This window comes from Tyto alba, unplaced genomic scaffold (assembly GCF_018691265.1).
Source record: "Tyto alba isolate M040663 unplaced genomic scaffold, T.alba_DEE_v4.0 Super-Scaffold_23, whole genome shotgun sequence".
Classification (NCBI taxonomy): Eukaryota; Metazoa; Chordata; class Aves; order Strigiformes; family Tytonidae; genus Tyto; species Tyto alba.
The window spans coordinates 29,278,454-29,289,413 of NW_024881297.1; the positions used below are offsets into that span (position 1 = coordinate 29,278,454).

General features: G+C 71.2%; 1 protein-coding gene across 1 annotated transcript in view; it reads left to right on the forward strand.

Annotated features, from left to right (window-relative positions):
* Positions 1–3,348: 3,348 nt before the first annotated feature.
* Positions 3,349–10,960, forward strand: part of ITGA5 (integrin subunit alpha 5) — a 101,034-nt gene continuing 93,422 nt past the window's right edge. Inside the window, exons 1-13 of the mRNA XM_042796888.1 lie at positions 3,349–3,590; positions 4,750–4,877; positions 5,407–5,519; positions 5,703–5,829; positions 6,287–6,348; positions 6,644–6,689; positions 7,353–7,478; positions 8,835–8,879; positions 8,985–9,028; positions 9,183–9,239; positions 9,655–9,707; positions 9,838–10,103; positions 10,754–10,945. Coding sequence (XP_042652822.1) covers positions 3,403–3,590; positions 4,750–4,877; positions 5,407–5,519; positions 5,703–5,829; positions 6,287–6,348; positions 6,644–6,689; positions 7,353–7,478; positions 8,835–8,879; positions 8,985–9,028; positions 9,183–9,239; positions 9,655–9,707; positions 9,838–10,103; positions 10,754–10,945 — 1,447 coding nt within the window. The 5' untranslated portion in view covers positions 3,349–3,402. The remainder of the gene's footprint in view (positions 3,591–4,749; positions 4,878–5,406; positions 5,520–5,702; positions 5,830–6,286; positions 6,349–6,643; positions 6,690–7,352; positions 7,479–8,834; positions 8,880–8,984; positions 9,029–9,182; positions 9,240–9,654; positions 9,708–9,837; positions 10,104–10,753; positions 10,946–10,960) is intronic.

The following is a 10,960-nucleotide window of genomic DNA, read 5'->3' on the forward strand; positions in this document are numbered from 1 at the left end:
CCGGGGGGGGGGCCCCCCCCCCCCCCCACACCATTCCGGGGAAACTGAGGCCGGGCACCCCCCCCCCCCTCCACAGCCACCCCAGTAGCACTGATGCCTGCCCCCCCACCCCCCCCCAACCACCTAGCGGGGTGCCTCAGTGTCATTGTGTATTCCCCCCCCTCCCTAATTCACTGGGGTGTCCCAGCGGGGGGGCCCCCCCCCCCCCTAAGCGGGGGAGCTGGGGGTGACGTGGCCCCGCTGTCGGGCCAGGCTATATAGGGGCTGGTGGGGAGGATGAGTCAGGCCCGGGCCCTCCCGGCCCCCCCCCCCCCCCCCCCTCCAGTGACTCAGGGACGCTCCCCGGCACTGGCCATACTTAGCCAGGAGCACCCAGTGCCAGCCCCCCCCACGCAGGGAGTGAGGGGGGGGGCCCACACACACCCCCGTGGGGTGTCCCTTGGGTATGGGTGTAAGAATTGGGGGGGGGGCAGCACCCAGGGGTGTGGTGGGGATGGAGGGCATGGGGGCAGCACCCATGGGAACGGGGGGGGGGGGGGGCCCGGATCAGGCTCCCCCCCCCCAGCACTCCCAGGGAGGGAAACTGAGGCACAGTGGGGGCAGCCTGGGGCCACGGGGATGTGGGGATGGGACCTGGGGTGAGTGGGCACACGGGGATAGGGTCAGGACACGCGTGTGCACGAGGGGAAGGTGTCAGGACACACGTGTGCATGAGGGGACAGGGTCAGCACATGTGTGTGCACAAGGGCATGGTGTCAGGACACACGTGTGCACACAGGGACAGTGCCAGGACACACACATGTGCATGAGGGGAGTGTCAGCACACGTGTGTGCACGAGGGGATGGTGTCAGGATACACGCGTGTGCAGGAGGGGACAGTGTCAGCACACGTGTGCACCAGGGGATGGTGTCAGGACATGTGTGCGCACAAGGGGACAATGTCAGGACGTGCATGTGCACGAGGAGACGTGTCACAGGACACGGTTGCACGTGAGGGGACGGTGTCAGGACACGCGTGTGCATGAGGGGCGGGGTGATGTGGGACACGGGTGTGCGCACAAGGGGAAGGTGTCAGGACACGCGTGTGCGCGAGGGGATATGTCACAGGACATGGGTGCCCACGAGGGGATGGTGTTGGGGCACATACGTGTGCACGAGGGTACAGTGTCAGGACACGGACACGCACGAGGGGACAGCGTCACGGCACACGCGTGTGCACGAGGGCTGGTGCCAGCGTGGGGCCGGGCGTGCGAGGGCAGGAAGGGCCCCGGCGCCAGCGCATTGTTCACCGACCCCCCCCTCGTCACTTCCCCCCCCAGCCACGGAAACGTCCCCATTGTCCCCACGGGGGGGGGGGGCACCGTGCCCACGGGGGGCACGCGCCCCCCTGCACCCACACGCGTGTGCAAGCTCCCACACCCCCCCACCCCATGGGGTGGGGGCAGCGATGGGGGAAGCACCCACAGCGGGGTGCTGAGCAGAGGATTCAGGCGTCTGAGCCTGGGGGGGGGACGGGACACACGGAGGGGGACAGACAAAGGGGGACACGAGTGAGGGGGACACGGGGGGGGGGGGGAACCCCTCTGGCCTCTTGGGCCCCCCCCCCAGCCCCCGGCCCAGCTGTGGCCGCCATTGCATCAGCGGCGCAGGAATGCGGCCGGCCCCACGGCTGCGAGGCCCCCGGCCCCCCCCTCCGCGCACGCCCCCCAGCCCACCCCCCACGCACGGGGGGCCCGGTTTTGGGGTGGGGGTGTCGTGCGTGTCGTGCGTGTGACCCACCCCCACAGCCCACCCCCCCCCCCCACCCCCCCTTTTGCACGAGCACGTGGCGAGGCGAGCCGCGCTTTGCACACACGCGGGTAGTGGGGGGGGGGGGGGGGGGGGAGGAGAGGGTGGGCGTGCAGCGTTTGCACACTTGCGTGGGGGGGTGAGGGTGGGGGAGGCTGCTGAGCGTGCGCCGTTTGCACGCTCGTGTGGAGCGAGGCCCCACGCTCGCGTGGAGGCAGCAAAAGCGTCGCGGGGAGTGCGGGGGGGGGGTGTGGGAGCGGCACCACTGCCCCACGCACGCAGACCCCCACACCAGGGCAGGGTCTTGGGGCTCTAGGAGCGGGGGGGGAGGTGGAGGAGGGGGTGTATGTGTGTCCCCCCTCCGTGTCCCCCCGTGGGGGGTCCCGGCCCCCCCGCGCAGCCGCGTGGGAACGGCTCCAGCCCCGGCTCCGTTTCCGCCGTTTCCTTCCAGGAAGCGGCAGCCGGATCCGCCCCCCCCCCCCCCCCCCCCCCCCGTGTCCCCTTCCTCCCGCCGCTGTCCCCAGCCCCACGACATCCCCAGCCCCACGACACCCCCCCCCCCGCCCTGTCCCACTCCTGTCCCCCCGTGTCCCGTCCCTGCTGCTCCTCCCCAATGTCCTCCGTGTGTGTCCCCCTCCAGTGTCCCGCTGGTGTCCTGTGCCCCCCAGTGTCCCATGTCCCCACGTGTACCCCCACGTCTCCTTGCGCCTGTCCCACCAGGTTCCCCCCACGGTGCCCCGTGTCCCTTTGTCCTCTCAATGTCCCAGTGTCCCCTCAGTGTCCCAGTACCCCCAGTGTCCCGTGCCCCAGCATGCCCTGCTGTCCTGCCCCCCGCCGTGTCCCCAGTGTCCCCTCATCCCTCCCTTGTCCCAGTACCCACCAGTGTCCTGCCCACCGTGTCACCTGGGGGCTCACCCCCCTCTGTCCCAGTCGCCTCGCTGGTGCCCTGTGTCCCCTCGCCCCCCCACCAGTGTCCCATTGCCACCCGGGCCCCCATCTCCCCTGGTCTCTTGGTGTCCCTACAGTGTCCCATTCCTGCCGAGTGTCCCCGCAGTGTCCCGGTGTCCCAGTCCCCTTCGAGTGTCTTGGTCCCCAGTGGGACACTGGGGACACCGTTCCCAGTGTCCCGGTCCCCTCGGGTGTCCCAATTCCTGCTGTCCTGGTCCCCCCCAGTGCCCCCGTTCCTGGTGTCCCAGTCCCCTTTGGGTATCCCAGTCCCCAGTGTCCCCGTTCCCGGTGTCCTGCTGCCCCTCGAGTGATCCGCTCCCCCGGTATCCAGCGCCCCGCTGTCCCTCGGGTGTCCCCAATCCCGGCGGCCCGCTGCTTTCGGGGTACCCCGGTGCACCCGGGGGTGGGGGGGTGGGTGCCTCAGTCCTTGATGGGTGCCCCGCTGCCCCTCGGGTGCCCCCACCCCTCACGTCCCGCTCCCCGCCCCGGGATGTCCCGGTTCCCCCGGCCCCCGGTGCGGTGCCGGTGCCGGTGCCCGACGGGGGCTCTGGCTCCTCCCCGGTGAGTCACGGCGGGGCGGGGCGGGCCGGGCCCCCCCCCCCGGGCACTTTCCGAGGGGACTCGGGAGCGGGAGGCAGCGCCGAGCCCGGCCAGCCCCGCTCCGCCATGGCCCCGGCCCCCCCGCGCCGCCCCCGGCCCCGGCCGCTGCTGCCGCTGTTGCTGCCGTTGCTGCTGCTGCCGCCGTTACCGGGCGCTGCCTTTAACCTGGAGGCGTCGAGGCCCGTCGCCTTCCGCGGGGCCCCCGGGTCCCTCTTCGGTTTCGCGTTGGACTTTTACCTGCCCCGGCCCCGCAGGTACCGGGAACGGCATACCGGGAACGGCACCGACACCGGGAACGGGTGGGGCGGGAGAGGGAGAGGCAACGGGATGGGTCCGGACACCGGGAGAGGCGCGCCGGGAACCGGGAAGGGAACTGGGCACCGGGCGGGGAGCGGGAGCGGCCACCGGGAGCGGGACGGAGCCCGAGCGGGAGGGAGCGGGAGGGACCGGGACCGGGACCGGGACCGGCCCGGCGGGATGGGGAGCGGCCCCCGGAGTGGGGCGGGGGCAGGGAGGAACGGGACACCGGGGGCGGGTAACGGGAACTGGGAACGGGGCGGGGGAACGGGGCACCGGGGAGCGGGAACTGGGGAACGGGACACCGGGGCGGGAAAAGGGAACGGGAACGGGACACCGGGGCGGGAAAAGGGAACGGGAACGGGGAACGGGGCGGTCCCGGGGAGCGGAGAACGGGAACCGGGAGTGGGAAACAGGAACCGGGATCGATCCAGCCCCGGCGTCTCCGTCGGGGCTGGGGGCACCGGCCGGGGGCTGAGCCCCGGTCCCGGCTCCGGTAGGTCCCCCCCGGCCCCCGCCGGGGGTCCCGGGGCCCTGTAGCCCCCGGCCGGAGCGTTTCCTGTAACCGGAGCCGGGAGCTGCCCCCGAGGGGCGGTGGGGGCTCCGGGGGGGGGGGGGACCCAGGAGTCCGGGCACGGCCCTGCCCTGCCCCCCCTCCCCACGCGTGACCCGCACCCGTGGGGAGGGGGGGGGAACAACAAACGGGGGGGCACCCCCCGCGTGTCTGTGTTCCCTGCTGAGGACCTGGGGAATGGGGGGCCCTGGGTGTCTCCCGACGCCCCCCCCACGGTGGGTGGCCCCCCCCCCCCTCCACGGCCGTGGGTGGTTTCAGAGCTTCCTCTCCCACGGAGCCGGAAGGGGTCACTCAGGCCCGGCCCCATGGGCTGAGTCAGAGGGGCCCGTGGGACCCGGGGCGGGGGGACACAATGACAGAAGTGGGTTTGGATGTGTCATCCCCCCCCCCCCCACCCCGGACACCCCCACGCCAGGGCTCCTGGGTCCTCTGGGTGCCCTGGGGGTGACGGCCACCGTGTCCCCACGGACACACACACCCCTCACCCGCCCCCCCTTCCTGAGCATCCCACTGACACCCCCCCCCCCCACTCACCCACCCAGCGTCAGCATCCTGGTGGGTGCCCCCAAGGCCAACACGAGCCAGCCCAATGTCACCCAGGGGGGGGCCGTCTACCACTGCCCTTGGCCCCCCGGTGACGACTGCACCCCCATTGACTTCGACCACATCGGTAAGGGGACAGGGACACGGGTGGGGACGAGCCCCCTGGGGATGGGGACGGGGTGGGGACATGGGTGGGGGACAAGGACAGGGGTGGGGACAGGCCCCCCCCCCCCCCCCCCCCGGCATGGGGACAGGCACTGCTTGAAGCCAGCGATGGGGCCACGGGTGGGGGACCTGGACAAGGACAGGGGTGGGGACAGGCCTCCCCCCCCCAGCTTGGGGGACAGTGATGGGCATGGGTGGGGACAGGGACATGGCCCCCAGCACCCATGGGCCCCTCCACCAGCCCCCCCCCCCACCCAGCCCTACGTCATTGTCCCCCACGGCCATATGTGTCCCCCCCCCTCCCCATGGCCTTGGCACTGCAGCCAGGCTCTTGTCCCACCTGGTTAATGATAAATCGGGGGGGGGGGGGGGGGGGGGGGGGGGAGAGAAGGAAGAGCAGTGGGTGCTGGGGTGGGGGTCCCCTGGGTGCTGCGGTAGCGGGTGCCAGCCTGACCCTTGCTCCCCGCCCCCCCCCCCCCCCCCACCTCCAGGGACCCGCACCCACGATTTTGGGGGCAACAGCACGGAGACCCCCGACCCCGTCGAGTTCAAGTCCCTGCAGTGGTTCGGGGCCACAGTGCGGGCGCACAATGCCTCCATCCTGGTACGGGGGGGGGGGACACACACACAGCGGGGGGGGGACAACACACTGGGGGGCACAACGGGGGAAGCGGGGGGGCATGGAAGGAGCAGGGGTCTGTCTCTGTGTGGACCCCCTGTGCCTTCCCCCCACCCATGGGCCTCCACCCCCCCCCCCCCCTTTGCCTCCCCCCCCCCCCCGCTCCAGGCCTGCGCCCCACTGTACAGCTGGAGCCCCCCCAAGGAGGAGGGAGGGGGCCGGGAGCCGGTGGGCACTTGCTTCCTCTCCATCGGCAACTTCTCCAAGTTCGTGGAGTATGCACCGTGCCGCTCAGGTGGGACCCCCCCCCCCCCCTCCAAACCTCCCCCCCCTTTGCATCCCACCCCCCCAAGCCTGGCACCCATGGGTGGCACCACTGGGCATCCCGCCCCCCCCCCCCCCCCCGCCTGGTATCCATGGGTGACACCCCCCAAACACCCTGCCTGGCACCCCTGGGGGCATCACCCCCCTACACACTCCAAGCATCCCCAGGTTGACGCACCCCCCCCCCCCCCCCCCCGATCCTCCCTAGCACCCAGACACCCCCCCCAGACATCCCCCTGCCTGGCATTTCTGGGGTGTCACCCCCATAACACCCCAACCAGCACCCATGAGACCCCAGGCACGCCCAGCCCGGCACCCAAGGGGGTGACACCCCCCCATAACACCCCAACCAGCACCCATGGGCTCCCCTCAACCCCCCCACCCCAACCCCCCCCCCCAAAACCTCTGCCCCCCTTCTCTCCCCACAGACTTGAACTCTGCGGCTGGGCAGGGCTACTGCCAGGGGGGCTTCAGCGCCGAGTTCACCCAGGTGGGGGGCACGGGGGGGGGGTGGGGGGCCTGGGGACATGGGGGGGATGTCATGAGTATGGGGGGGCCAGGACCCCTAGGCGTGGAGGGGGGGCGAGGATTGGGGAGCAGAGGTATGCGGGGGTAATGCGGTATGGGGGCTATATTGGGGGTATGGGGGCTATATTGGGGGCCGCAGGGGGGGTGTAAGGGTATATAGGGGTCTGGGGGCACATAGGGGCTGTGGGGGGGCCCTGGCAGGTGGCCCAGGCTGAGGGTGGTGTGTGTGTGTCCCCCCCTCCCTGGTCTCTCTGCAGACGGGACGGGTGCTCCTGGGGGGGCCCGGCAGCTACTTCTGGCAAGGTGAGACCCCAGCCCCTGCCTGCCCCCGACTGTCCCTACACACCCCTAAACTCCCCTGCCTGCCCCTAGACACCCCCAAATGGCCCTAAACTTCCCCAATTGTCCCTAAAACTCCTCTGCCTGCCCCTGCCTGTCCCTAAACTCCCATGCCTGTGTCCGGCTGCCCCTAAACTCCCCCAGTTGTCCCTAAACTCCCCGTGCTTGCCCCCAGACACCCCTAAACTCCCTCAATTGTCCCTAAACTCCCCTGCCTGCCCCTAGACACCCCTAAACTCCTCTGCCTGCCCCTAAACTCCCCCAATAGTCCCTAAACTCCCCGTGCCCTCCCCTAGACACCCCTAAACTCCCCTGCCTGTCCCTGCCTGCCTGTAGACACCCCCAATTGTCCCTAAACTTCCCTGCCTGATCCTAAACTCCCCTGCCTGTCCCTGCCTGTCCCTAAACTCCCTCAATTGTCCCTAAACTCCCCTGCCTGTCCCTAGACACCCCTAAACTCCCCCAGCTCTCCCTAAACTCCCCTGCCTGCCCGTAGACACCCCCGATTGTCCCTAAACTCCCCCGATTGTCCCTAAACTCCCCCGCCTGGCCCCTGCCCGCCCCTGCCCGCCCGGCCGGGGCGCGGGCAGCACCCCTGGGTGCTGAGGGGCCGCCCGCGCCCCCCAGGGCAGGTGATGTCGGCGACGCAGGAGCAGATCGCGGCCTCCAGCTACCCCGAGTACTTCATCCAGGAGGTGGCCGGGCAGCTCCAGACCCGCCAGGCAGCCCCCACCCACGATGACAGCTACATGGGTCTGCTGGGGACACGGGGGGGACAGGGGCGTGGGGGACATGGGGGGGACGTGGGGATGTGGGGGGGACGGGGGCATGGGGGACATGATGGGGCTTGGGGGGACGTGGGGACACAGGAGATGGGGTGTAGGGACATAGGGGGCATGGGGACATAGGGACAGGGGGACACAAGGGATGGGGTGGGGGGACAGGGGCATGGGGGACATGGGGGGACGTGGGGATGTGGGGGGGACGGGGGCATGGGGGACATGGAGGGGACGTGGGGATGTGGAGGGGACGGGGGCATGGGGGACATGATGGGGGCATGGGGCTTGGGGGGACGTGGGAACACAGGAGATGGGGTGTAGGGACATAGGGGGCATGGGGACATAGGGACAGGGGGACACAAGGGATGGAGTGGGGGGACAGGGGCATGGGGGCCATGGGGGGATGTGGGGGGGACAGGGGCATGGGGGACATGGGTGGGATGTGGGGATGTGGGGGGGAGAGGGGCATGGGGGACAGAGGGATGTGGGGGGGACAGGGGCATGGGGACATGGGGGGATGTGGGGATGTGGGGGGGAGAGAGGCATGGGGGACATGGGGGGGACGTGGGGATGTGGGGGGGACAGGGGCATGGGGGACATAGAGGGATGTGGGGGGGACAGGGGCATGGGGACGTGGGTGGGACGTGGGGATGTGGGGGGACAGGGGCATGGGAGACATGGTCAGGGTATGGGGGGACATGGGGACACAGGAGATGGGGCATGGGGACATGGGGGGCATGGGGACATAGGGACAGGGGGACACGAGATGGGGTGGGGGGACAGGGGCATGGGGGACATGATGGGGGCATGGGGGGCCGTGGGGACACAGGAGATGGGGCGTGGGGACATGGGGGGACAGGGGTGTGGGTGGACAGGGGCCATGGGGACATTGGGGGACATGGGGAGGAGATGGGGACATGGGGCAGGGGGACACAGGAGGGACATGGGATGTGGGGGGATGAGGGCAAGGCATGGGGACACGGGGGACATGAGGACACGGAACAGGGACGTGGGGACGTGGAGTACGGGGGACACGGGCGTGGGGGAGTGGGGACATGGGGGGGGACAGGGAACAAAGGCATGGGGACATGGGGGGGCAGGACAAATGGGGACATGGGGGGGCATCGGGACATTGGGGGACAGGGGCAGAGGGACACGGGGCATGGAGGGCGTGGGAGCCATGGGGACACCGGACAGAGGGGACAGGGGGGACAGGGACATGGGGCTTGGGGATGTGGGGACACGGGCGTGGGGCCACTGGGACACGGGGGTCAGGGTGGTATCAGTGGCACGGGTGACAACGCAGGTGACACTTCTCCCCCTCCCCCAGGCTACTCGGTGGCGGTCGGCGAGTTCAGCGGGGACACGACGCAAGGTGGGTGTCACCAGGGTGACGGGGGGGGGGGGTGACATGGGGGTGTCACAGCCCCCCCCCCCCAACCAGGGCACCCCCCTGACAAGGTCACTTTGTCCCTTGCAGACTTTGTGGCCGGTGTCCCCAAGGGCAATCTCACCTACGGCTACGTAAGGCTGGGGGGACAGGGGACACGGGGGGGGACAGGGGACACGGGGGGGGACAGGGGGGCACCAGTTTGGGGGGGGGGGGGGGGGCAGCTGCCGGGGTTCCCTGGCTGCTGCCACAGTGTGTGTGTCCCCCCCCCGTCCCCTGTGTCCCCAGGTCACCATCCTCAATGGCACCAACATGAAGTCCCTGTACAACTTCTCAGGGGAGCAGGTGGGGTTGGGGGGGGGTTCCCTGGGGGGGGGGGGGGGCGGCCAGGGGGTCCTGGGGAGGGGGGGGGGGGTCCAGGGGGTGCCCCCACAGTGTCCCTGGGTGCCACCACGGGGTGCCTGGGTGCCAGGGGAGCTGGAAGTGTGTGTGTGGGGGGGTCCTACAGAGGGTGGGGGGCACCCACATAGGTGCTTGTGCAAGGAGGGGGGGGGGGGGGGGGGCACCCATATAGGTTGGGGGGGTACCTGTGCATGTTGGGGGGGGGGGGGGCCACCCGTGTATACTGGGAGCATCCACACGGGCTGGGGGTCCCCCATGTATGGTGGGGGGGGCCCTCCAGGCGGGGAGGGGGGGGCTCCCCTGGCAGGGTGGGGGTGCCCCCCCCCCATCACCCCACTCCCCCCCCCCCCCCCATCAGATGGCAGCGTATTTCGGCTACGCCGTGGCAGCCACGGACGTGAACAACGATGGGTGAGTACCGCCCCCCCCCACCCCAAACCCCCTGCATGGGTGCCCCCCCCACCCCCCTGGGGGTCTGCAGGCGGTGGGGGGGGGGGGCTGACAGGCATTTTTCCCGCCCCCCCCCCCCCCCCCCCCCAAGGCTGGCTGACCTGCTGGTGGGGGCCCCCCTCTTCATGGCGCGGACAGGGGAGGGGCGGGTGCAGGAGGTGGGCAGGGTGTACCTGTACCTGCAGCTGCCGGGGGGGGCTCTGCCTGACCCCCCCCTAGCACCCACCCCCCCCTCCACGGCACCCACCCCCACCATGGCACCCACCCCCGCCGTGGCCCTCACCGGGCCCCAGGAGTTTGGGCGTTTCGGCAGCGCCATCGCCCCCCTGGGAGACCTTGACCTGGACGGCTTCAACGGTGGGTGCCCCGGGGGGGGGGGGGAAACAGGGGGTGTAGGGGGGGCCCAGAATGGGGGGGGACACACACACACACACAGAGGGGTGCAGGGGGTGCCCAGAGCGAAGGTGGGGGGGTGCGGGGGGATGCTCAGGGCTGTGGAGGGGGGGTACAAGGGGGTGTCCAGGGTAAGGGGGGGGGGGGCAGAGAGAGGTGCGGGGGGTGCCCAGAGCGAAGGTGGGGGGGTAGAAGGGGGTGTCCAGGGTAAAGGGGGGCACGGGGGGGGGCACAGGGCGGTGGGAGGGGGGGCAGAGAGAGGTGCGGGGGGTACCCATGAGTGAAGGTGGGGGGGTAGAAGGGGGGGGCACAGGGGAGTGCCTGGCGGGGGGGGTGTGTGTGCAAAGAGAGGGGGGGGGTGCCCTTTGGGAGTGGGGGGGAGAGGGGCCACAGGGGGGTGCCCAGGCTATAGGGTGGCACGGGGGGGGGGGCTCAAGGGGGTGGCTGGGTTATGGGGTTGCAGGGGGGGGGGAGTGGAAGGGGGGGGGGTATCCCTGTACTGTTGGGTGTCATGGGGGCGGGGGGGTGCAGGAGGGGGCTCGGGGTATAGGGGGTGCCCACCCCCCCCCCCCCGTGTCGTCCCCCCCGGCCCCCCACTGAGTGACGTGGTGCAGACGTGGCGGTGGGGGCCCCCCTGGGCGCCGAGGGCCGGCAGGGGCTGGTGTACATCTACAGCGGGGGGGGGGCCGGGCTGCACCCCCACCCCGCCCAGGTGCTGCGGGGGCACTGGGCGCCCGGCCGGCACCCCGACTTCTTTGGAGCCGCCCTGCGCGGGGCCACCGACCTGGACGGCAACGGCTACCCGGGTAAGGGACCTGCCC